At 33.0% G+C, this 27,923-nt stretch overlaps 2 protein-coding genes across 2 annotated transcripts; both read right to left on the bottom strand.

The window, feature by feature from the left end:
- Nucleotides 1–5,873: 5,873 nt before the first annotated feature.
- Nucleotides 5,874–18,647, bottom strand: LOC143913470 (trypsin-1-like). The gene is made up of 7 exons (XM_077433295.1): nucleotides 18,412–18,647; nucleotides 12,962–13,097; nucleotides 12,534–12,696; nucleotides 9,371–9,533; nucleotides 7,943–8,074; nucleotides 6,663–6,840; nucleotides 5,874–6,309 (listed from the first exon to the last, which is right to left on the bottom strand). The coding sequence occupies exons 1-7, from the start codon at nucleotides 18,490–18,492 to the stop codon at nucleotides 6,194–6,196; spliced, it is 969 nt and encodes a 322-aa protein (XP_077289421.1). The 5' UTR covers nucleotides 18,493–18,647; the 3' UTR covers nucleotides 5,874–6,193.
- Nucleotides 18,648–22,870: 4,223 nt separating this feature from the next.
- On the bottom strand, nucleotides 22,871–27,207 carry LOC143913793 (kelch-like protein 25). The gene is made up of 10 exons (XM_077433793.1): nucleotides 27,095–27,207; nucleotides 26,877–27,019; nucleotides 26,636–26,808; nucleotides 26,147–26,344; nucleotides 25,928–26,083; nucleotides 25,662–25,802; nucleotides 25,401–25,582; nucleotides 23,352–23,571; nucleotides 23,082–23,271; nucleotides 22,871–23,019 (listed from the first exon to the last, which is right to left on the bottom strand). Exons 1-10 carry the CDS (start codon nucleotides 27,205–27,207, stop codon nucleotides 22,871–22,873), a joined length of 1,665 nt encoding a protein of 554 aa, XP_077289919.1.
- Nucleotides 27,208–27,923: the final 716 nt, after the last annotated feature.

The raw sequence follows: 27,923 nt of genomic DNA, 5'->3' as shown, positions 1-27,923 counted from the left end.
GCTCGTACTAGTATTTACATGAATATGAATTTAATTAATAGGGATAATATATTAAATTGTCTTTATATGAGAATTAAATAAAGTTCCACTTAGAAAAATCATATTTTGACTATTCTTGTGGATTAATATCAAAAATTAAGCCATTATCAATAGAATTTATGACAGACTCACTAATAACCATACTAACACACTTGTGAAGAGTCTCGGTGATTACAACTAAATGTCAATACCCTTCAGGTATAAAACACAGATTACCCGAACACAATCTGCTTTAGATCGTCGATTTTATACAATCTTTAATTAATATTATGTATTAGATGTACATATTATGAGCATATGTATATAAGAATTATAAATAGGTTTTTGAGCTATTTTTCCAATTATGCTGTACATTAACATTAGAATAATATAATTCTATGATTACGAACAAAATTAAATTAAATTGTAAAATATAAAATAGATATAAGATGTATTGTGAACATAATTTAGTAATAATAAAAAGCATTTAAAAATCAAACAATTTTCCGACTACCCGGTCTATTATATCTACAGTTTTCAATTCATAATCATTATATACCATATATACAATTTATATTTATTTATAGATGGTTTTTGAAATGGATCAAATTAAAAGCCGCAGCGTGGACTAGTGGCTAGCATATATGCTTTCGAACATAGTGGTCACGGGCTCGAGTCCTACTGGTTGGTGCTGGTCAGAACTTGTTTTTTGACTGCAGGTCGATTGTTTTCCAACAAATTGGCAACCTTTACCCATATCGCGTAATTTTCGAGTTTTCAGCACCACGAATTTCGCTGATTCGTATAAAAAATGCTGCAAATTTCGAGACATTTATGAAAGGTCAAAATTTCTTCAGTAATTTTTTTAGTAGTTTTTGACCAGTTGGTCCCAGAAAAGCTCCCTCGACCCGTGGTGGGATACGCCTGTCCCGATGTAATGGAATCCGAATAATGCTCATAATACGTATGTGTAAGGAGATAAATGGAGCAGTATGCAAACCCACGAAGGTCACGGGTTTCATAAGCAACACGAATATTATTTTCTCTTCAGATATTATTCAAAATAATATGCAAAGTGAAACTTATTTATAAAATCTATATACATACATATGTATATAAAAATCAACGTTTGTTTGTCTATCTGTCTGTCTGTCTGTCTGTGACGCGTGCGATCCTATACCATTCAACCGATTGCGATGAAACTTACATGAGTCATTGTGTGCATGCCCGCTATGGTTTCAGTACATATTATATTTCATGAGAACAATAAAGCAAAAAGTCGGCTTTGTTCACGAAATACTTAATAATGCATAATAATTAGTAGTGGCACATATGCCCATTTATGAATATACAATATATATATGTACTTCCCGATAGACGTAAAATTTTTTTGTGTTTAATTTAATTTGATTAATAAATTATGTTTGTTGAAAAAATAAATCCACCAATTCGAACGTCATAAGTGCAAACTTGGTTGAAAAAGAAAATTTGTTTCAATAAGTTCGACTTTTACCAAAACAAACAAACACACGTGTATATAAAACTTTTACCAAAACAGACAAACACGCGTATACAGAATAGCGCTATAAATATATTTGTAATATAAATTCTATATAATAAAATTGCGTAAATATAATTTAGAATATATATGAATATATTTGTAATATAAACCGCTTAAACATGACTAATCTGATAGTAAACATTTTATTAAATTTATTTGAATAGTTTTATTTTATATAAATTTATTTGAATACCCATTTGTTTTTTTTTTTTATTAAATTGACTGTCACGAACAAACATACATATATACTCTTTCGAAATTATATGTATACTAGAATCCGAAGAGAAATTGGGTAGGGCTTCGCCCCCTAGGAGGCATCGCTCCCAGAGGCTTCGCCCTCGGCGTCTTCGTCCCCGGGGACTTCGAATCCTTTGAAATGAAAAAAAATCGAATCGGCGCTTATGAATCGAAAAAAAAATAAATCGAATGATTTGTTCCCAACCAACCAACCAATGCTACATACATACAAAGTCTCTTTCCAAATTATATATTACACTATTTCTGTTTATTTGTCTCTCACTTATGCGTTCATATACAATTCAACTGATTGCGATGGTTCTGTAAAAAATCGCACATAAACGGGAACGGGGACGTTTAAAAAGGAATGAGTGGCATTGCATCGCAATAATTTCAAATGTGTTTGCGTCGCCACCTGCATTGTTAGGCTAAAATAAACAAACAATTGAATAATTTAGAATGTGTTCACGTTTTCCGACAAATTGTAATTACTGTAATTTAATTTGATTATTAAATATTAATTTGAAACTGAAACATTCACGAAACACATCGAGAAACGGGAACGGGAATTGCATGCGTTATTGTGCCATTGCAACGCATGCCGGGTTCAGTTTATATATTAAATTACTATACATATGTATGTACATACTTATCATATTATCATATATAATTATTGTGTAAGAGTTGATATTAAATATAGTCGATTTGAAATGGAGCACTTAAACGAGCCGGATGTTGGAGATTTCACGCGTGAATTTGCGAAGATGTCTCAAGTTTGAGACATCACTTCACATTCACATCAGATGTGACGTGACATACATATGTATGTACGATCAATACGGATTTCTAACTACACCCCTATCTCTTTATAAATATCTAAGTTTTGCGAATACTTTTTGAATGCGAAAATTGTGAAACTACTCTTGTACTCTTTACATATGTACGTAGTGCATACGTATGCATGGGTCGTTCTTCTATGACGGCAAAAGCTTCAAATACATCACTGAATTTTATTTTGGTTTTTCACTATAGAAAATTTTAACGACTTTTCTTATTGAAAAACACTTACTTGAAAAATTTTGTAGAAATGAAAATTTGAATGCCACAATAACGCATGCAATTCCCGTTCCCGTTCTCGTTGCCGTTCCCGTTCCCGTTCCCATTTGTCGGAAAAACGCAGGTAGCGAACACATTTGAAATTATTCAATTATTTATTTATTTTACCCTAACAACGCATGTCGCGACTCGAAAACATTTGAAATTATTGCGTTGTAATGCCACTCATTCCCGTTTTACCCGTTTCCGTTCCCGTTTTTGGTCGATTTTTTTTCACAGTACATAAGCTTCCCGGATATGCATACAATAAATCCTGAAAGTTCCATCGTTCCATCGTACAATAACGCATGCAATTCCCTTTCCCGTTCCCGTTTCTCGATGCGTTTCGATAAGTGAATGTTTCAAATTAATACTTAATAATCAAATTAAATTATAGTAAAGTATGGGAACGCATACGTGACAGACAGACAAACATTGATTTATATACATATGTAGGATTGTTATCAGTGGTACGTAATGTAAAGTTGGTATGAGTGGTACGTAATGTAAGCGTTGGCATGCGTGCGCGCAAGTTGATTACCAACGTAAAAATTTCCTTAACTACACGCTGGCGCTTCATACTTTCGCGTCGATACAATCGTAATTACGAATATGATTATTTAGAGGTTTTATCCCGTTTTTTTTCACAGTAATCTTCCCGGACATGCATACAACAAATTCTGAAAGTTCCGTCGTAATCGTTCAATCCGAAAGCACCCGTTGAAATTTCAACGGCCATAAAACTAGTTATATATATATGTATATCAAAATGAGATTGAACATTGAGGAAATTGTAACATGTATACATTGTATGTGGTGCTAAAAGCTGCAAAGTTTATCACTTGGGATTGAAACGTTACAACGTGTCTGTCAGAGTATGGTTAATGGACCACTTGGATTTTATGTATAGTTGAAGAATAAGAATTAGATTATGTTCGCTTAAATTATATTCGAAACCAAATGGCAACAATTCATGAAAATTTCTTAAATAGAGATGTGTCATTAGAATATAATGTCCACCATTTAAATCTAGAGTTATATGTACTGTTATGTACCTCGATTCCCATGATAATCAAATATCACTTTCTCACGCTCATACTCGCGTAAACAAGTTAATAAAAATTCCTGTAATAGTATATCCAGATAAGATAAAAATCCAGGAATGTGCCCAGCCCATAAGATAACAAATCATGTACATATATAGATCGCGATTCGATCGAATCAGTCAGTCATCAACATCGACTCCGAGAGTGACAGTCAGTCCTCACCATCGACTTCTGAGAGCGACAGTCATCATCAAGACTCCGATAACGCGTCCGCAAATGACGGTCAGCACAGCAGCAGAATAAAGTGAACTAAAGTTATAGTGAAATAAGTTATACGTATCTCATATTAAATTATCATCGTTCCATAATCTCGTTTCTTCGAATATAATATATGTAAGATAAATGTAACATTTTAATATTAATAAATAAAACTTGGTTAGTTAACCAAGTAGTTTAAAAAAATTAAATAAATATTCATTGGAACGTGACAGTACATACTACAGTAAAATAATTCTTATCCCATTAGTGATTATATTAACAATCAATTCATATAAATAATATTATTAAAGCCAAAGGATGCTTGCTGGAGACATCACTCACTGCAATGGAATCTTTTCGATCGGCAAATTCAAATAATTTTCTACAGAATATTCGACTTGTGTTAAATGTTTTTTTAGGAAAAAATCCAATAGCTTGAAACAAGATGTGTGATATTGAACCAAAGCCGAATTTTGAGAAATAATGACTTGGGAAATTGCACTCTGCTGCTAAACAACAATAACTAGAGAGAGTCTAGTATATAATTATTCAATTAATAAAATAAATATGTATATTAAAACTAACCTCTTCTATATTTTGTATAAGACAATATACAATATAAAAAAAAAACTAATTAAGAAATCACCAATTATCTCTGTAAACTTTGATCATGAGTATGGCAAAGTGCTCAATCTGCCATAGCGAGAGGGGGGCGATCAGAACAGTGTGGACAAATGGGACAGTGTGGACGATAGAAGATGCAGTATTTTCGTATGGACCGTGAAGGAAGATGCAGTATTTTCAAACGTGTCTATTACGATTATTTTTCACCATGGTAATGGCGGACGTCATTTCCACTTATATTGATGACCAAACCGAGCAAAATGGCAAAGTTTGAAAACGATCGGATAAGAACTTAAACTTCGTCAGACAACCAAATCGTTTGCGAGCTAAGAAGAGGTTAGTAATAAAAATACACCAATCCTGAATTTACTGTTTGAAAGCGCAAGTTCCTTCATTCCATCTAAATATATCTACTTAAAATGTTCTTTTTGAAAATACATATCTTCACAAAATTTGTGAAACTGCGAAACTAACTGCATAGCAGATTTTCATCTCTATGAAAAATTTAAAGAGTTATCCACCCTATTTTGAAAAATTAAACATTATAATAATATAATACTATGATTACTAACAAAATTAATTTAAAATTGTAAAATATAAAATGATCAGTAGATCAGTAGCTATTAAAATAGATATAAGATGTATTGTGAACATAATTTAGTAATAATAAAAAACATTTAAAAATCAAATCAAACAAATACTAAGTAAGTGCTTGGGGAAAGAAAAAATAGCACTCGTCGGTTCTTTTGTTGTTTGGGTACGTTTTTCAACGCTTATATTTGATTTGATAATAATTCAGTTTATTTGAATTGGAAATTACACTATTTTTTCGACACCATCGATATTTTTTTAACTAAATAAAAAAAATAATGGGCTTTCGATTCGGTAGACTCTTGTATAATCATGTATTAATTTTGATTGACAAACGGAAATTGATCATTAGCGGAATTAATTTGTTTGACGTAACGTTTTAATTACATTTTGGAATATATATATTTTGTGTAATTTTAATAAAACAAATTTAATAATTATTTGTATTGACAAAAATCAACCTCAGTATAGTGTATTGACTTGAAAGATCGTCAGAAATCATAAAGGAATTAGCATAAAGAGACTAGGAATCATATGTAATAGTGTAAACTAGAAATTGTCATTTGTGTGTATCTTTTTTAATTTGGAATTAAATATGGAAACATAAATAAAAATAAATATCTTATCCTAATAAGTACGTATTATATGTATACATAATAATATATCGTAGTATATTATTTAGTGTTGTGGTAAATTAGCCAATCACAGGGTGTGTAGCTCGATGGTTGAGCTGGTAACGAGTTGGTCGAAAAGCGCGTTGGTGTCAGCAATAACACGCGTCGGCTGTGTTCTGTCTGATCCACGTGTTGTATCTGTTAACACGTGTGTATACACCTGGATGGTCGGCTTGGGCACAACCCTCACCCCACGACACCACACCTGAAATTCAAATTCCACGTTAGATATCACATTATACTAATATAATAATTCGCATTGGACCTTTTTGAAATGTGAAGATCCCACTTCTGACACCAGTGAACGTATAAAAATGTTAATATTTATTGAGGATAACTATTGATTTTCCACTCGTTTATGGGTGCATACTCTTCTACATGTTAATACATATTTTTATCCCATATGACTTTGCTCTACTGGAACTATAGAAGCATACACTTGAAAAAAAAAACTAAAATTGGTCTGGTCTGGTCCATTGTTTAGAAAGATTTTGGGTCATCACTCGATCGATTTTATTGCGTTTTGAATTAAAAATGTAAGTACACAATGCAAATTACCGACAACATGATGTAGATTGGTTGTGGAATTGACGATGTGCAAAGGACCACCGCTGTCCCCTTGGCAAGAATCCTTCATACCCTCGGGAAAACCAGCGCAGAGCATATTGTCCGTGATGCGCTTTTCCCCATAAGCAGTCTTACGACACTCCTCGTTTGACATGATGGGCACGGTCACCTGCAAATGTATTCAAACACATTCACACATGCACTTATGTACATATTATGCACATGCTTTGTATTCGTGAAATCGGTTATTACGCAAAGTGAGCAAAAAAATGCTCAATAACTAAGGCCTCTATTTAACCGATCAGTAAAAAAATCACATTTTGATCAGTAAAAAAAACATTTGGTAGGTAAAAATAGTGGATTGATCAGTGAATATAATAAATGATCAGTTGCTATGCGATCGGTTATTAAATATAATGATAAGTATTTAAATAATATGAACAGTAATTAAACCAAAATGATCAGTATATTAACGAAATGATAATATTTTAAAATAAATAATCGATTATTAATTGAAACGATAAATAGATGAAGATGAGTCAATGTTGCCATCGCGTCTCGTTTTCGGTAGTGTAAAAAAATATTGCCACTGGCAACATCCTCTAAACCCGCGTGCGTTTCTTTGTTAACGCCGGACCACGCGTTGATAAAATCTGACATTCACTGGTGTTTTGATTTCTCGCTTTTCTCCTGGACTTCGAATTTGTTTTTCAACTGACTTTCTTTCACTTGCTGACGCTACTGGCTTCCTGATTTTTGTTTTTTTCCCTTGAACTGACTTTTTCTCGTATATGTATACTTGAACATCGTTAACAATTATTGACCCTCTCCGTGTTCAACCCCCTCGGTCCCCGTCCCTCGCTACAGGTTCATTTCAGTCTCACTGTCTCAGTTCTCGCGTGTCTGTTAAATTAATAAATACCGACCCTAACAACCTAATCTTAAATGAATAGGGCCAGCTCTAACTTAACCTAACCTAACCTGACCCTTAAATAAATAAACGTTGCCTGCTAAGATCTAAGATGGGTGATGCGCTATCATCCAACTGTCAAAAATTATAATTTATTTGGTTTTACTTATCATTTATATTGTTTATCTTATCACTTATTTAATAAATTACTGATCATTAATCTCAATTTTTAACTGATCATTTTAGTTATTTTTAACCCATCAAATAATTAGTTCCCAATAACTAATACCACGAATACGGTGTAGCATGTATGTACACAGTTACGTATGCATTATATGCACATTAATATGCAAGTTTGTACCTCTTGAAGTGCATTCGCAACTGCACCGTGTTCTTCCAATGCACCCCAACCGGTAACTATGCCATCATATCCGGTGAAGCTTTTCCCAGACACGGGCATACAAACGGGACGCAATTTCCCCACCAACTCCACCTGAAAAGTAGATAATGGTTATTGCTTTCGCATCGTTTGCCATTCCAGTACTATGTACCAGTATTATGTATATTCACTAGAATAACCATTTTTTTTCTTTTTGCACAATTATCATGCCAGCTATATTGCAATGTATATTGATTTATGAAAGTCGCTTTATTTCAAGTTACTGAACGCTGTATCATATCTGAATGAACACTCATTTCTAATTTGAATGTCAATTTAAGAAAAAAATGTAATACAGATGGATTATGCTACGATACTATCACATCACATATGTATAATGTTTATCAACATACAAAAAATACAATATAATAAATTTTTGCGCATAATGGGTTTAGTTACAACACTTAATTTAGATAAAATTGGGGAATTCTAATAAGAGGCAGCCGATCCGGATTTAATAATAATAATATGTATATATAAAAACGGACGCGGTGTGTGTATGTATGTGGGTATGTGCCTGACCGTGTGACACAGAGCCAATCAGAGTTAAATGGTCGAGGAGACGCGGGAAAGCGTAGTAGCGGGTAAGTGGGAGGGGGGGGTGGAACGTCATGTGACGTCAGGCCAAGCGACGTGTAACACATAAACACACACACACACACACATTCATTCATCATTTCCAACGTGTTGGATTGGTGAGCGTGTAATGCGCGCACTTTTTATTACGATTAATATTACCTTATATTTATATTTGTGTATCGATTCCTTTCCGAAACCACCCGTTGAAATCAACGGGCACAACACTAGTCATCCATGTCATTCAATATATTTTTTTTATTTCGATCAGGATCTAAGCAATCGCTGAACCAGTGACATTCAATGTCAACCCTCGATATATGTACTTGGCTTGGTGTATGGCTAGCAGTATGGCTCGGTGGTTGCGTTTATGTTTAGCACCGAGATATTACTCGGTTCGATCCCATGCTAATCTTTAATACTGATAGTTAGATTTGGATATTTGTGAAAGTTTGAAACGGCTCCTCAAATTGGCAAAAATCAACCTACCCGCTGTCACAAATAACTGAATTTGATTTATGTACAATATTTTAAAAATTTATGTACAAGTCTAAATCTATAGATGTCTCAATGGATTAATTAATTAATTGTTAATTTCGTGTTCTCGAAATACAATGATTTATGTAATAAAAATGCTGCAATGTTTGTAATTAATTGTCTAGGAAGGCGTATTAGGGTCTACCTATCAGGCCTTCCTGGTATACTATACATATATGTATATGTAAGAAATAAATAAATATGTATTTAATTGTTCAATTAAAAATATGTAATTACCTTTTCATCTAAACGCAGGAGAGCGATGTCATTGTTGTAATTTTGATTTGAATACCTTGGATGTCGTAATACTCTTGCAATTTTCCTGGTAATAGTTTCAGTTTCATTATCGGTATCGCGATCGTGTTCAAGTAATCTTATGGACATCTTTTCTTCCTTAAATCTGCAATCGAAATTTCATTTTATTATTATTAAGCCTAGAAATAACGGAGCGACACAAAATGAGTCTTCATCAATCAAGGTGAAATGATGAAATCTCGTAGTCTTATCGAGTGAAATGTACTGTACGTAGACTTATTAAGCCTCTTTAGGAAATTCAATAAAACTTTGGTAAATTCAGAATGATGGATAGCATTGTGTTGCCCGAGAAAAAATAAAAAGGGGAACGGGATTATGTAAATGCGTGTGTACGATTCGATAAAAGTCTTTCTTTTTTTCTATTTAAGTTTTAGAGTGCCGTGCAACGTCAGGCCTTTGGATTGAAAAAGGGGAACATAAGAAGGCTTTTTAATTTTACCCTTTGGCTGTCGACCACGTCGATGATAGGCATTACTTCTATAATATTAAATTATAAATTATACAATTAAAATTACGTGAGAGTCTCGGTTGTTTTGTTCCGAAACAACCGAGTTAATTTGGCAGTGGTACAACTATTTTTTCCGCTCTACCCTATTATTTATATGAATTACGGTACACTCTCGATTACCCGTACTAGAAAAATATGAATTAATTATTTTAAATTAATTAAATTTTATTCTTATATGACTATGAGAAGCACCGATTGCTTGAAAAACACAGAAATGTTTTTCGTTCCCTTTTTAAATGTCTTTTACTGTTGCGTTACTTCTTTCAGTCGCTTTTTATCAACAAAGAAGTAACAAGTGCGTGTATTCAGAGCAGATTTTTTCGTGACATACGTATGTTTAATTATTTTCCGTGTGAAATTATTTGCTTTGCTATAAACTCGAAAATATTTCAGATTTACACATGTATCTGTACCGTTTAAAAATGGAGAAATAAACGAATGAAAATTTTACTCACAAAAAAACAGAAACTTAAGTTAATTGAGAGATTCAAAAACGGAGAATCCACGTTAAAGCTTTCTGAAGAATATAGAGTTGGTGTTCAAACTGTTCGAGATATATGTATGTAGTTAAACAAAAAAAAAATAAGTTAGAGGCGTTCGCGAGAGATTGTAATAGTTCTACAGGTCTGTACTGGAAGTGCTTGCCGACAAAACCGCTATCTTCAATGAGAGAAAAATCCATTCCTGGACATAAATCGTCCAAAGAAAGGTTAACTATCATGTGTTGCGGAAACGCATCAAGAACTCATAAAATAAAACTTTTGGTGATTGGGAAAATAAATAAACTTCGATCTTTTAAGGGAACTGAAATGAAAAATCTTCCCGTAGAATTGTAACTGTACTGTTCGACAAATGACGACTTTTTTTTTGTTTAGAGACGAGATATGACTTTTCTTATAGATCTATGCCCAGTAAATATGAATCTGGTAATAAAAAATGTTGATTGGCTCGAGATTCGGAGATATACATATGTTTTTTAAATCGCGCGATTTTTCTACATATATATCTTGGTGTTGTTCGGTCGATGTCTCAAAATCTGTCAATTTTCTGTTCAAAATGGATATTGGAATCTATTGTCGGGTATTTTATCTTTCATTTGCAGCCACTGTTAATACTATTTTATATTGAGTATTTTCTATTGAAACATGTTTATTGGGATAGTGTTCTGGCCACACTATTTTTTGTTTTCGTTTAAAAGGGTTGATTGGAAGTGTGCTGAACTTTAAATCGGTAAAATTGCGGGCAAAAAGCTCGTATTAGTGTTTACTCGTATTTACACGAATCTGAATTGAATTAATAGATAATATAATATATTAAATTATCTTTATATGAGAATTAAATAAAATTCCACTTAGAAAAATCATATTTCGACTATTCTTGTCGATTAATAACAAAAATTCGTTTATTTTATCGAGGTAAGCCAGTTATAAGCCATATTGAAAACAACCGATGGTCTTACAAAATTTTTGCCTCCTAATGTGACATCTTTGATTCATCCCATGGACCAAGGTGTTATATCATAATTTCTTTATATTTCGGCAAAACTAGTACTAACTACTAACGGCCACATATCTGCTTAAGAGGACTGTACACCCGAAACCTTAATTTTGTTACCGTTCCTTTCTTCGATATATATATATATATATATATATATATTGAGTGTATGTATATATTGAGTGAATGCGACAAAATATATCAATATATATATTGAGTGAATGCGACAGTTGCGCTTCGACCAGATAACGTGTTTTAAATTGACAAAATCGAGGTTTCGTATTCTACTATTTTCTCCTCCAAAACTGGACCAATTTTTAAAAAAAATTCATCATCGGTATGAGAAAGATATTTTCTGTGCATCTATCGGCGTATTTTTTTTTAAATAGACCGTTAAATAACCACGCTAGACTCTTTTCGTTGGTGTAAAAAAGAGGCGATTTTATAGATGTTTGGCGGCTCCTAGCTCCTATAAAAAATAATTAATCAAAAAAATAAAACGATAGATGCACCCTAATGGTGGATATCCATAGCATATTAAAAAATAATTTCTCTAGTGCCATAATTGAGCTAGGGAGAAGTATAGTACGTTTGTATGGACAAGGCGCTGCTGTCCAGCCCTCTTAACTATGAGCGTTTTTCTTAATAAATAATGAGTATTAAAATTATGAAACAAAATTTAGTATTGTAAATATGATACTAGATTTGAAACCAGGTAAAAATTTGATTATTCGGATTATCCGTGTTTTTCACCTATCCGTGCCCTTCCTCCCCAGAATCAGCTCGGATAATCGAGAGTGTACTGTACTTTAAATGGTTCTTTAATGATGCAGTAGCTGTATAGGATAGGTTTAGAGAATGTCTAAGTCACTATCAAAGGGTTATTATTAGAGGTAGGACCGGAAGCGTGCTTTTTCCAGGAATCAGGGCGTTTTGGGTCTATTTACAAAGCTAAGGTGCTAAAAAAAGGTTCATCATAAAAATGAACAAAGCACGGCGAACAATTAACAATTTTCACGATGAACGGCACGCTGCCGGTCCTACCTCTAGTTATTATATAAGGGACTAAGATTGAGTAAATACCCGCTGACGCAATGGGCAGCACTCAAAATGTATCGATCGTTGATGAGAGAACCGCCACAATAGAACTGGCCATTGTAGAGGAGCAAAGTCATCCATGGGTATTCGTTGACTTGGGTCTCTTGACCGCCCACGATTCTTTTCCTCGTATTTGTCTGTCCGCACGCTGAAAAAACACAGTTTTTTAGCATCAATTATGTGCCATTATGGAAATTGCACTGTGATTATGTTTATCTGAAAGAATCCAAATGACTGCAATATCAATTAGGCCAATTGAGGCATGGGGGTCTCTCTATTAGCATACATACATACATACATATGTAGTTTAGCTATAATTTGCAAATTGTTCAAATTATCGATTCGATTCTTTGAATTGCGATGCATCGAATTGTGATTGTGGAATAAAAATAAAAATAAAAATTGATACTCACAGCAAGGGGGACAATTTTCAGGGGGGGTCAACACTGGAGCTTGAGTGGTGGTTGTTGTGGTTACTCCGGCCAAATTTAAAAGCCATTCTAAGAAACTATTTTTTTGGTCTGGTCCAGAAGCCGTCGGAGAGATTGCCTTTAAAATATAAATATAAAACGTTTTTATTTCCAAATTCTTTTTTTTTTTTTTTTTTTGTCTTTCGACTTCATTTTTCATAACAATAGTTCATTTTTTAGGCTCTAGCGTTTGAATTTCTGTTCAACTGTTTTTCTACCTTCATACATATTAGCCAGCAGTATGGTTCGGTGGTTGCGTTTATGTTTAGCAGCGAGAGGTTACCGGGTTCGATCCCGTGCTAATCTTTAATACTGCTAGTCAGACTTTGATATTTGTGACTCCATGTCGATCGTTTCATATCAGAGTTTACCAATTTATCTGATTTCATTGTTGAAAAGGTTCCTCCATCGAATTGGCAAAAATCATCCTACCCACAAATATCTGAATTTGATTTATGTAAAAAATGTAAAAATTTATATCAACAAGTCTGAATGCATAGATGTCTCAATAGATTAATCAATTAATTGTTAATTTCTTGTTCTTCAACCTCTCGAAATACAGTGACTTATGTAATAAAAATTCTACAATGTTTGTAATTAATTGTCTAGGAAGGCGCATTGGGGTCTTCCTGTCAGGCCTTCCTGGTATTTATCTATGTAAAATAAAATATATTTAACCAGCAGCGTAGACTAGTGGTTAGCATATATATTTTCGAACATGGTGGTCACGGGTTCGAGTCTCACCGGTTGCTGCTGGCTAGACCTTGGTTTGTGACTCCAGGTCGATTGTTTCCTATCAGAGTTTGTCAATTTATCTGATTTTCATTGAACAGGTTCCAACAAATTGGCAACCTTTATCCATTTCTCGCAATTTTCGAGTTTTCAGCATCTCGATTTCGCTGATTCGTATGAAAATGCTACAAATTTTGTCATAAATGTCTCGCAAATTTCGAGTTTTCAGCATCTTAAAATTTGACGATTTATATAAAAGAAAAATGCTCCGAAAATTTTAGTTTATCAAAAATTTATCCATAGATGTATGACTGTGACACTTTGTTAAAATTATTCTAAAATATTTGTAAATGGCCAGGAAGGCGCATTGGGATTTACTTGTCAGGCCTTCCTGATATTTGTTTATTTATTTATTTATTTAACGTTTTGAACCATTGTGGCATTGCAGGAAGAACCTAATGCGCCACAATGGCCTACAAAATAAAATAAAATAAGAGAGGGAGATAACAAAAAATAATAGATAGAACAAAAAGCAAAAGCAAAAAATTACAAAAAAATAAATTAAAAAATAATACAGCATTTAACACAATTTAAACCATACATACATATATATATGTAAAATATAAAATATAAAATAAAAATAAATAAATGTATATATATTTGTGAAATTTTTAATAATATTGCGATTCTCCAATTTTAATTCGTATTTAAATATAAGATATTCCGACATTTGAAATTCATATCAATGAAATATCATACCCCAGAACTTCGCAATGGATAATTAAATCGGGTTGGAGAATGTTAAAAGAATAATAATGATTCTGAGAATCATAACAGAAGATTGGTGAGGGCCAACATTTAAATTTCCGTTGGTTTTTTTAATATTTACATATATACGTATGTTTGAAATACATATTATGATTTACCCAATTATATGTATGTATATATATGTACATACATACATACATAGATGCATATTGCATGTGCCAATTTCGGTCGGGTCGAAATCAATTCATCATAGTGTTTGATCACAATGTGGCATACTTTTTAAACGGTACCGTTAATTCTCAGTCGTTGCTCGTTTATGATGTAAAGAACGCGCCAAAACAGACACTACATTATTTTTTTTATTAGTATATGCATATTAAAAATATTTTGAATTTCGATCGATCCTGAAATAGACAGCCTTTATTGCGAAAAAATATAGAGCAAACTCGTTTTGGGTGTGCCTGTTTTTCGTTTTTGTCTTGAATAGGACAATACATTTTTTTAATAATATAGTTGTGGGTTGGGGGCACCGTTAGGCCCCCGGAGGCCCCTCTTTTACACTGCTTAGTCATTTTCTGTCGCCGAATTTGACGGCCAATACAGTTAGATATGAGAGTGGGGTCACACATCGCATTCCGAACTGTCCCAGACGAAGACGTTCCGGACATTTGCATAGAACAGCAGTGGCCAACCGTTTATCCTAAGCACAAAAAATATAAAATTCACCTTCGAAAACGTATCGCAAGCCACAAAAATCACTTTCTTTAACCATGCCGCCCCCCCCCCCCCCTTTTTAAAACAATAAAAATAGTAAAAGTTTTGTTTAATACAAATCTACAATACGAGTACATATCCTTCGACTAGGGACTGCAATACCGGTAGTATCGGTATTTGACCGAAAATAAGACTTTGGTAATACCGGTATTAAAAAAAGAAATACCGATAGTAACGATTTTTTCATATTCGTACATTTGGCTAAATACTACGAAAACGACATACCCAATTACATATATTGTAAAATTGTTTTAATTTGTACTGTTTTCCAATACACATCGTTTAATGCAATGTTTCTGAAGTTTAATTTTAATTTAAATAAAAAAATGTTTACTATAACGTTGTGGTCTTTTTATTTTTTAAATTATGTTCATACATTGAAAATGTGATAAAATATATTATTTGGTACATTTTTCAGTGTGATATATACATTGGTATATATCGTACTGACTATTTGTATTCCAATTAGTGTATAGAAATAAAATATAATTTGTCTTTAAAAAAAATATAATTCCCCAGCCGGTGGTTATTCCTGATGACTCTTCGTTTACATCTCCATTGAGCGATGATTGGGTATCTGATCAGGTTAAGTCGTAATTGCAAAAAAAAAAAAAACTACGAATAATTATAATCCTTTTATATCTGGGACGCACCTACTTTACAGTTTTGTACCCGAATATCTTGTATTTGAATTTTTGCATTTGGCGTATTTTTCAATAAACATTTTGAAACATGCAAGCGGTGCTCGGGATATTGGAAGTATTTTTTTAATTAATTAATTTATAAAAAATACCGAAAGTACCGGTAATACCGGTATTGTTCTTTTTTTATTTCTAATTACTCTATGGATAGAGAGTATAATTTGTCTTTCAACAACAACTAATTCCCCAGCTAATGGTTGACTCTTCGTTTGCATCTTCAGTGAACGATGATTGGGTATCTAATAACCTAATAATAATAGTCGGAATTGAAAAATGATCGGGATATCGGAATCAAAAGCTTTTTTTTTACCAAAAATTAATTAATTTAAAAATAATACCTAAAGTACAAGTATATAATACCAGTATCATTTTTTTTTTTTTTTTGATAATACCGGTATCAAAAATTCCGGTATTTTTGCAATCCCTACCATCGTATTAATTTGTAGTTAGTTGAAAAGAAATATTTAGCTGAAGAGCACTTAAAAGTGTTTTATGAGAATAGGCAAATATCATCGTGAGGCAAATGTGACACGCGTGTCTTAGGTTCGCTACCGCTGGCAAAGAAGGAAGCTTCTTAAACTATTATATTATTATAACCGTAATATTATCATACGTATAAACGTGGGTCGTCGTATTATATTTACATACAATCTGTCACTTTTTTTCCCTCGCATATTTGTACATATGTAGTGTACGTAAACATGATCATTGAAAATTTGCAAAGCGAAATTCCGCACTCGAATCTATTTATTCAAAATACTGCAGTTTAAGCAGCGCATGCATGCCAGAGTTGTGCGAATTTAAAACGAAAACATTTCTTGTGATCAAACACTTTTTCGTTCCCGTTCATTTTACATACATACATATATATGTATGTAAACAGCAAGAGTTACATATATTGAAACGTTTGCTGTATTCAAATTTTACAGCGCGAATTTCAATGAATTGGAATACAATTTAGTTCGTATGACTTTGCGATTATTTTCGCGTGCAAATTTAAATTACCCTCACGAAATTTAAATACGCCAATGAATCACTATTGTATCGACACGAATAAAATACATTGACTTTAGTTAACATACAATTTAATATATAATTTCGAAAGAGACTTTGTAACTATGTAAGGTTTGGGTGGATGCATCGAAAACAAACCAAAGCTATTACGACGATCGTTGAATATTATTTTTTTTTATTCAAATAAATTTAATAAAAAAAAACAAATGAATGTTCACTATTAGATTAACCATGTTTAAGTGGTTTATATTACAAACATCGAGCAAAGCCGTGTAAAACCACTAGTATATTATAAAAGAAAGAAAATAAATGCAGTTGATAGGGAGGGTGAAAAGTGTAAGTGCAAGTGGGCGAGGTTATGTACAGTACTTTTATCTCACGACGGGGTATTTTATTTATGATTCCCACTCGCAAATCTCTATCGATGCATTCAATATGTAAGTGTTTGCAATTGTTGGTTACAATTTAAAACTTGTTCAAAAGAATTTGTATAAAAAGTTAATGCCACTTTAGTATAGTTTTTGAGTACTATTTGTATCGTAGAAACGACCTGTTTATTATTAATTTTTGTTTTTTATAGGGCCAACCCTAACTTAACCTAACCTAACCTGACCCTTAAATAAATAGGTGTTGGCTTCTAAGATATCTTTTTTTGTAAGTTTTATTTCATCAATATTTTCCCAAAAAAAAACAAACATATCTTAACAGCCAACACCTATTTATTTAAGGGTCAGGTTATTTATTTATTTAATAAACAGAGAGAAACTTACAGCTAAAATAAAGATAATAAAATAAATAGTTTCTTCGAATAGCATGAAAAATGGAACTTGCTATCAAAAAAGAAAAAAAAATAAAAATACAAAAAGAAAAATAATGAAAAATTCGTAGATTATGTTAAGTAACAGTAGAAAATTAAGCGAAAAGGATAAAAAAGAAAAAAAAGAACGGTTTAAAAAAAAAAATCTTGCAAATAAGTTCCTAATAGTAATTGAACTGACATGAAATAGGTCAATATTCTTATTAAAGCCATTGTAAAAATTGCACACTCTGACGATACAAGAGTTTTGACGATAATTAGTGGAGGTAATGGAAGCACGCAAAAGGTTAGGTTAAGTTAGGGTTGGCCCTGTGCATTTAAGATTATGTTGTTGGGGTCGGTATTTTTCAGTCTCACTGTCACACGCGAGAACTGACACAGTGAGACCGCATACTAAAGTGGCACCAAAAAGTGTCATAGCAAATGTAATAATAAATGAAAAGTAAAGTTGTTGAAAAGGAAAGTGAAAAGTTGGCGTAATAAATGAAAAGAAGAGTCAAAAGTAAGTTTGGATGTGGTGCGTTGAAGGAAATGAGATTATGCAGAGTCTAGTTGGTGAGGTTATGTGAAGTAGTGTTTGTTTGTACTTGAGGTAAGGCAGAAGTGCACGTAGAAAGCAGCGCCACGGCGAGAGCGGCGGCCGCCAACAAGATGGACGTCGTCCTCATGATGATGGCGGCGAAGTGACGATCATTCCGTCATTCTCACTTCATATATACACCACATATGTACATGAATGTAGGCATATCACAAGCGTCCGTGGAAGTGGCACCGCACCTGCTCTGCTCTACTACCACTACTTTTGCTCCCATCACACACACTCTCCTTCTAGGTATCCCATCCCGACAGCGATTTATCTCCGTGAAACTCTAATTAAAAATTATATCATATTTTTTCCTTATTGTACATATGTATCTATCCCGTACACATTCCAAATCATTATCAGACTAAATTTGAATTATTTGTGCATAAAAAAAGATTTTTATGTGTGTGTGTGTGTGTTCATAAATATGTAATATACCTATCGTAGATTATGCAGTTATGCAGCAGGAAAACTCAATCAAACTTATCGTTGTTCGAATTGAGTGCGAAGTGTTATTATAAATGTATCTACATATCTATGTATGTATATTTTCAGATAAAATTTAACCTAATTTATAGAAGAACAATCAGTAGAAAGCTCAATAAATCTCGATCAGTCGTAAAATTAGTACAACTTTTTAAATATACAATTTACAGTTGAACAATTAATCATCATCGTTTTGAGCATATATAAAATAGTGTTCTTTGAAATTGTTGGTAGTTGAAACGCCTAATATTTATAGGTATACAGATGAACGTTTGTTTGCATGATTTTTGCACGTTTGTCGCATCATTCATTGTACGTGTTTTTGAGAAAAAAAATCGCTCTGTGTCATTATTTTTAAATCACTATAAAATACATTTTTTTCTTAAGAAATGCACTTTTTATATATAACTAGTGGTTTTACCCGGCTTCGCTCGGTATTTGTAATATAAACCGCTTAAACATGACTAATCTAATAGTAAACATTTCATTCAATTTATTTGAATAGTTTTATTTTATATAAATTTATTTGAATACTCATTTGTTTTTTTTATTAAATTTACTGTCACGAACAAACAAACATATAATATATACTGTTTCTTTCGAAATTATATGTATACCAGAATCCGGCGCCTTCGAATACTTTGAATCAATCGAACTTCAATCCTTCGAATCCTTTGAAGAAAATCGAACCGGCGCCTATGAATTGCATATAAGTTATGAACAACGAATATTATATTCAATTTCTTTTATCTTGTTTCCATTTTCTTTTTACACAAGTTGTTGTGCATAAATTGTACATCTCGAAAAAAATCGAACCTGTCACCGAAAATTGCCAGTATAGACAAATACGCACATTAAAAAAACTGATGGGCTCTTTCGTGACAGCAATTTTATCATAGTCTGATATGCAAATATATGGTTATCAATTTAAAACCACCACATTTGGTTTATACAATCTCACGGTTCAACAGATTTGCAAATTTCACGCGCCCGAGGAACGCCGGGCAATTCGGCTAGTATTAAATGGCTACGAGTATTTACTGTCTTTTTAAGTCTATCTTAAAGTTATCCTCTTAATTGTATGCAATAAATATTATTATTATATACATAGGTTAGTGTATAAATTTTCAGTTTAAGCTAATTTTTAACACAAACAGATTTACCCAATTTCCAACATCCATACAAACATGATATAATACGAATATCTTTTTGTCACATACAAATATAATGGATGCTTTGTAAAATAATACTGAACAATATCAACATGTGACATTCTTTTATTTGGACCTCGACCTTCCATTTGTCCAATCCACCTTTAAAACGAGAAATGTAAGTTAATTAAAAATAACAAAGGGTTATATAAGATCGACAAAATGACGACAATGATAATATAACCTTTAGATTTTAAAGGTCGAAAGAATCCTACGCAGTTTTGATTGACAAGATAATAGCAACGTTTTGATTCTAATCATCGTCATCGTCATCGTCAATTTTGCATCCGAATTTATAAAAGTTTCACTCGATGATTAATGCTCGACACTTAAATACATACCTATATAAAAAATACAATACTTTCATTTGATATTTCCCTGAAATTCATAGACCGGTTTAAATCCGCCGACTAGCATATCCGCGTGTGAATATTTTTCGACGAATTCAAAACGCGATTCTCTAACTCATGGCCTCCCAACCTTTTTCAAGTCACGCCACTCCCTAACTACAACATATTAGCCAGCAGTATGGCTCGATGGTTGCGTTTATGTTTAGCAGCGAGAGGTTACCGGGTTCGATCCCGTGCTAATTATTTAATACTGCTAGTAAGACTTGAATATTTTTTGACTCCAAGTCGATCGTTTCTTATCAGAGTTTGCCAATTTATCTGATTTCATTGTTGAAAAGGTTCCTCCATCGAATTGGCAAAAATCATCCTACCCGCTGTCACAAATATCTGAATTTGATTTGTGTACAATATGTAAAAAAATTCGAAAGAATATGTATGTATGTATGTTTCGGAAGAGATATTAATTGAGAGAATGGAGGCTCTCGAATGGTGAGGATGTTTATTCAGTCTGAAGTGCGTTAATACCGTTATCAGTGAAGTGTATTTTGGCATCGCATCGTGAAAAAAAGGATTGGATCCCGACTCTGAATGCTGATTGTGTTTTGGGCTCTCGTTAAAATTCAGGATCGACAATATGTACATATGTGTCCAACCAAATCATTTGTAATTCGCTTGCGTTGCAAAATATGCTGGAATTCACTCAATTACATACATGTATGTACATGTAATATGTGCACCCACATATGTACATATCTACTGCTTCTCTTTTTAATTGAAACTCCACGATTCATTCAAATTATGTTAATTGTTTAAAAATGCAACTTTTAGTTGTATATATATGTAACTCTTAAGGTGAGCAATCATAAAAATTTGTTTGCGATAAATCGTCAAGTATTGAGCTATTTTTTTTATTATTTATTTACATAAATTATTTTCTTCTGTCTAATTACAATTCGTCGCTGCGTTTTAGGGACTTAAAATAATTTACCGGAAGAAAAAATACTTTCCAAAAATAAAAGCTATGCTTTTTTATATATACTTACTAGCTGAACCCGGCAAGCATTGCAATGCCCCAATAACGCATGCAATTTCCGTTCCCGTTCCCGTTCCCGTTCTCGTTCTCGTTCTCGTTCACGTTCCCATTTGTCGAAAAAATACAGGCAGCGAACACATTTGAAATTATTCAATTGTTTTTTTTTATTTTACCCTAACAACATACATAGGTCGCGACGCGAAACCATTTGAAATTATTGCGTTGCAATATCACTCATTCCCGTTTTTTCCGTTTCCGTTCCCGTTTTTGGGTGATTTCTTTTTACAGTAAGCTTTTCGGATATGCATACAACAAATCTTGAAAGTTCCACCGTAATCGGTTGAGTGGTTTAGGAGCAAGACAGACATTCATTTTTATTATATACTAGTAGTTGTTTTACCCGGCTTCGCTCAGTATTTGTAATATAAACAGCGTAAATATAGCGAATCTAATAGTAAATATTCATTGGTTTTTTTATTAAATTTATTTGAATCGAAAAAAATATAATATCCAACCAATTGAATTTTCGTCATAGAAACTTTGGTTTGTTTACGAAGTTCACAACCAAATATACTTACATATGTATATACATACATAGTTGGACTTTTGCCTAGCGCCGAGAGGTCTCTGGGTTTGATCCCGTGAGTTGACCTACATATATTGAAAATAATTTATATAGATATTTGTGACTCCAAGTCGATCGTTTCCTAATAGAGTTTGCTAATTGGATAAAAACCCATCATACCCACTATTTCACCATTATTTGAGTATGATTTATGTACAAAATTCATAGATGTCTCATTAATTTGCGAGTTTTCAGTGTCTCATAATTCAGTAACTTGTAAAATAAAAATGCTGCATTGTTTGTAATTGGCCAAGAAGACGCTTTGGGGTTAACCTATCATCCCTTCCTGTTTGTATATGTATATGTATGTATTTACATAGGTACGTATAGTATGCAATGTTGAAGTTCAATTTGGTGACAACATATTTCTTTGGAAGGAAAAAGCATCGATAAAAACAAAGCCCAAAGATTTGTATCTTATATGTAAAGTCTGTCCTTAGCTTTTCTAGCTAGCATTTGATTTGGATGAGAAAATTATTTCAAGTGTTTATTTTTCTTTTAATTCTTGGAAGAGTTGCTTATTTTATTTTATTTAACACTTCGTGTATAATTCTATAATTCATATTGTTTCAATTGAGCCGTTATAATTTTGAAAAATAAATAATAAATAAAAAAAAGAAAAATATATATTTTTTAAATCATTACAAACTCTAATTATACATTCGTAAATATCATAATAACTCATCTATGATTAATTTGAATTTGATTCAGTGACATCTATCACTCAAAAGGAATATATATGTACATACATATGTAGATCAAACGGCAGAATTATACGGAATGACAAACGCAGATAAAGGTGCTCCAGATTTCCGAGCGCTAAGACTGCTTGTGGGTTTCCAATTGTTATTTCTCACGTCGTACTCCAAAACTTCATCTAATTTCAAAAAATTTCCATTGTGACCACCTAAAAATGAATGATTCCAAATTATCGTAGTTGGGTAATGTTGTTCATTATAAATAGCTCACCTATGCAAAGCAATTTATTTTGGAAACTACAAAGACTGAAGTCAGCTCGAGGAGTTGGTAGGCTGGAAAAACGTGTCCACACGTTCGCTTTGGGATTGTAAGATTCCACACTGTCAAGAAAAGATAAATAAGACACAGATTCAATAATCAGACCACCGGCAACATACAGTATCCCATTGAGTGTAGCGCTCTAAAAGAAATTCAATTAAAATTCTGTCAAATCAACGGTGATCACGATGATACCTAATGATATCCAAAATGGATAATTACCGAATGATCGCATCGTTTCTTAGACATTCGATTTCGATGAGACCAGGTATCGGTACTCGCCGAGTACATTTGAACTCTGTTGATAGCCTTTTCTATTCCATTTATAGCTATTCTCCCACCTGTCACGTATATTTTGTCTTCGATGACAGATGCACTGTGGTTATAAACGCCTCGCTTCAATGGAGCTACGTTTACCCAGTTCTTTATTTTACTGTTCCACCTATTCGAAACAAATTCAACTTGAATAAAATTAAATGGAGACATACAATAATCATTTCTTTAACGAAGGCCCACTCCTACTCCACGGAATAGATGCGCAAGCTACTAGCATCGTGTAGAATTTGTTCAGCGAATGAAGAAAATTGAGACAGTGTTGGTAACTACCGGCTGACTGTAAGGTATGCGTTACGCAAATATATATTAATTATTTAAAGTTTTTCTCAAAAATGAAACAAAAGTATTTTTTATTTTATTTTCTAGATTACAAAATGCAAATAAAAATCCAAAAAATTAAATATCTTTCAAAGCTTCATAATATCTTTTTTGGAATTTGAAGTCGACGCTGGGTCAAAAATATTATTGCGATACGATGCATTATCTATCATCTAACCATTTCATATAATAAGCCAGTAATTGGATTATTAGTCACATTGCGGTGGTCACAAAGACAATTTTTGCCATTAAAATCTAAATATTACTAATAAAATCTAATATTTGGCACTCAAGTTCTCGTTAGTATGATGGACGTTTCGGCTGCCAGATGTTCCGAAGTATTTTAGTGACTTTGTGACCAGTAATCACCGAACCAATAAGCCAGCAGTATGGCTCGGTGGTAGGGCTTTTGCTTAGCGCCGAGAGAACGCCGGGTTCGATCCCGATCAAACTCGATTGAAAATAATTTGTTCTGTGTATTTTCTGTAATGCTGCTGGTCAGACTTGTATATTTGTTACTCCAGGTCGATCGTTTCCTATCAGATTTTGCTAATTTTTCTGATGTCATTGTTGAAACGGTTCCTGATTAAATTGGCTAAAAACCTTCCTACCTACTATGTCGCCACTATTTGATTATATACACTTTGATTAATGTACAATAAAAAATTATGTTCAAATTCATAGATGTCGTCTCGTTAATTTCAAGTTTTCAGCGACTTGTGTAATAAAAATGCTGCATTGTTTGTAATTGACCAGAAAGGCGCATTGGAGTTTACCTGTTAGTCCTTCCTGGTATATTTGTATATATGTATGTAAAAATAAAAATAAAAATAAAATAACTGTCGAAGTTTCGAGAAAAACTCGGGAACTTCGTAACCACACTGTAACTATCAAGCCACACCTCTAACAAGGAGCAAAAAATACGTGGATTCACCTCAGCAGCCGGAGCCAGACTAATGATATACACATAAGCCAGCAGTTTGGCTTAGTGGTAGCGTATATATTTAGCACCACTGAGGTCAAAGGTTCGAGTCCTCACCATCTGCTGGTTAGATTTGGGGGTTTTGTGACTACAAATCGATCGTTTCTCTATCCGAGTTTGAAACGGTTCCTGAAAATTGCTATTAGATCTAATCCTGTTGTCACAAAATCTGCCTGTGTATAATTTGTAATAATTATACACAGTAATCTGAAATCTATAGATATCTCTATAGACATCTCTATAATTTCGTATTTATTATATGTATAAAAATTGTAGACAAAAAAAATCTAAAAATAATCCATAGATGTCTCTATGATTATTATTTCTGATTAATTGTTATATGCTATATATTCTGATTGTATATGTATTACTGTATTTCTGATTTCTGATTGTTTATGTATTCTGTATTTCATTAACGTACACCCGTCGCATTGGAGCAAATCTGTAATGACGAGTGTATATTGATTTGTAACAATAAAAAAAAATAAAAAAACAATATGTACACTCGAGGACGCACACTCAATTTTCTTCACTCGCTTAACGAACTCTACTGACCGTTGCTTTTGCGCACCTTTCTCGAGGGTAACGGATGACCCTTCGTAAATGACACGACCTTTACAATATATAATAATCACCTTTCAACTTTAGTCAATGAGTAGGTCTCTGCGGTACCCCCAATGACGTATACATCAGTGGATACATCACCACGAATTGCCACCGCTGTGAAGCTTATATGAGCTAGATTCAACGGCTCCAATGCGTGTTTCCGATTGTCTTTCAAATCAATATACTCTACCGTGGTTGTTGTTTCTCTAGACTGAAAATTGGTGAATTTAAATTATTATTGAAATTACACGAAATACTCACGTGCAATCACACCCCATTTGAAACGTTACGTCTGAAGAATCGATGCCACCGATGATCAATATCCAATCGTCGACCAAAACTGATACGAAGCCATATCTTTTGAAGTCAAAATCCCTACTTGGGGTCCATCTTTTATATTTGGAGTCAAAAACATCAAAGGTGCTAAGATCCTATAGACGAAATGTGTGATTAAACAATTTGAATTACATATGCACATACATACATGTGTATCGTCCAATCAAATATATTACATATACTTATATACATAATAATGTGCTAATTATATATAACGTACTCTAGCATCGTAAGAACCAACGAGTGCGATTTTTTCTCTCCTCCAACGCTGATTAGTACTTGTTTGATTTTTCAAAATACATTCGATCGCCTCGTTAACCTTTTTGATGTACTCTGACGATGAATAATAGCCTGACTGAATTTCAGTGAAATTAATCTGAAAAAAAAATAAAAAAAACAATCATCAAATCTATTTTGCATGAACACTCGAATTATGTACCTCCATCGTGAGCGCTGGCAGCTTCACAAAACTCAACAGCTCTTCCAATTTAGGCTTTCGTTTATTTTGGTCTTCTTCTACCCACAGTTTCACAGAATTTAGCACAAATGTTTCCGAAGAAACGTTTAAAATGTCCGATTTAATAATGTCGACCAAAATGTTAACTGGCAACCGGAGGAAATTTTGAGTTTTATGCAACTGAAACAGAAAGAATTCAGCAAAAAATTCACCTAGTGATCAAACGTCATAAAGACACTCACTCTATAAATTTTAGCCCTAACAACCCAATCTTAAATGAATAGGGCCAATTCTAACTTAACCTAAACCAAACCTAACCCTTAAATAATACCAACCCTAACAACCTAATCTTAAATGAATAAAGCCAACCCTGAAAATGTAACTGGTTATTATTTCATTGAAATGTTGATGAAAATATATTTTCACTGCTGTTATAATTTCACTGTGACATATACCTATACATATACTCACAGTATCAAAGTTTTCAAGTGTCAAATCCATTGCCTTTTCTATGGATGTTGGGTCATTCGAGAGTGTGAGAGCTTCCAAGCAGTTGTTTAGATTGATCGTTTTGTAGTACAGATTCGTAATCTGCAACTGGGTGGCCAGCTCTTTGAATTTTTCGTAGAGATCCTCATCAATATCTGAAATCAAATTAAAATGAATGTTGCATTATATATGTATTTCCACGAGGTTTAGAGCTCGCACTTACATATAATCCCAGTATAACAAAATTTAAAAATGGCATCAATGATAGCGTCGTCATAACCAGCAAAGATTGCATTTAAATTTTCCACACTTTCGTTGATGAAGATTTCATTGCAAGCCGCCAGGACGACCATGTGAGCAAAGATGCTGCAAACGTTGTGAAGATTGATAGTTAAAATTGACATTTTAATTAAAATTTGAAGATGTAATATATGTACGAACCTGCGGTTGCGAACAGAAAATTCAACATCGATGTATTTGTGTTGTTTTGCGGCAGAGTGCAGTTTTTCAAGTCGTTCTTTTTCAAAATCCGGCTTCGCTTCAATATCGTACATATTGTTCCAAGCTGTTAGATTTTTTTCCTAAAAAGTTAAATATTCTGTAGAAATATAGATGTTTAGTTTATGTAGTTAGTGGGACTTTCCGATTGGACAGAATCCCTTGCAATGAATGCTGTCTCCAGCAAACATCCTTTGGCTTTTATACTAGACATGAACTACACATGTACTATATATGTGAATTGAAAGATAAGCGAATACACATATCTTATTCTATTAACATAAGAGTTGTTTTATTTTAGTAATTTAGACTTAGACTATTTATTTTATTTGTAAATTGTATCAATTTGGTTTCCTTTGATCGAACATAAAAATTATATATTTATTAGTACTAAGATAATTACATACTAAGATAATGTATACATATTTTGGCCAGCAGTTTGGCTTAATGGTAGCGTATATATTTAGCACCACTGCGATCGATGGTTCAACTCGTCAAACTGCTGGTTAGATTTGGGGGTTTTGTGACTCAAAATCGATCGTTTCTCTATAAGAGTTTACCAATTTTATCTGATCATTGTTCAAACGATTCCTGAAAATTGGTAATAGATCATTTCCTGTTGTCACAAAAATCTGTGTGTATAATTTGAAGAAATTATGCACAGAAATCTGAAAAATCTATAGATGTCTCTATAATTTCGTGTTTATTGTGTGTATAAAAATTGTAATAATAATTGGGCACAAAATCTAAAAATAATCCATAGATGTCTTTA

The sequence above is a fragment of the Arctopsyche grandis genome, chromosome 6, assembly GCF_051622035.1.
Source record: "Arctopsyche grandis isolate Sample6627 chromosome 6, ASM5162203v2, whole genome shotgun sequence".
In the NCBI taxonomy this organism is placed as follows: Eukaryota; Metazoa; Arthropoda; class Insecta; order Trichoptera; family Hydropsychidae; genus Arctopsyche; species Arctopsyche grandis.
This window is presented reverse-complemented; position numbering and strand designations above follow the sequence as displayed.

Coding starts and splice junctions, on each gene's coding strand:
- LOC143913470 (XM_077433295.1), bottom strand. CDS start 18,492: ATGAGGACGACGTCCATCTTGTTGGCGGCCGCCGCTCTCGCCGTGGCG. Junction 8,075..9,370: donor TCCTGCGTTTAGATGAAAAG/GTAATTACATAT, acceptor TCTACTTTTCAG/GTGGAGTTGGTGGGGAAATT. Junction 6,841..7,942: donor TTGCGAATGCACTTCAAGAG/GTACAAACTTGC, acceptor ATACATTTGCAG/GTGACCGTGCCCATCATGTC.
- LOC143913793 (XM_077433793.1), bottom strand. CDS start 27,207: ATGTACGATATTGAAGCGAAGCCGGATTTTGAAAAAGAACGACTTGAA. Junction 27,020..27,094: donor TTTTCTGTTCGCAACCGCAG/GTTCGTACATAT, acceptor CAACGTTTGCAG/CATCTTTGCTCACATGGTCG. Junction 26,084..26,146: donor TGCCAGCGCTCACGATGGAG/GTACATAATTCG, acceptor TTTTTTTTTCAG/ATTAATTTCACTGAAATTCA.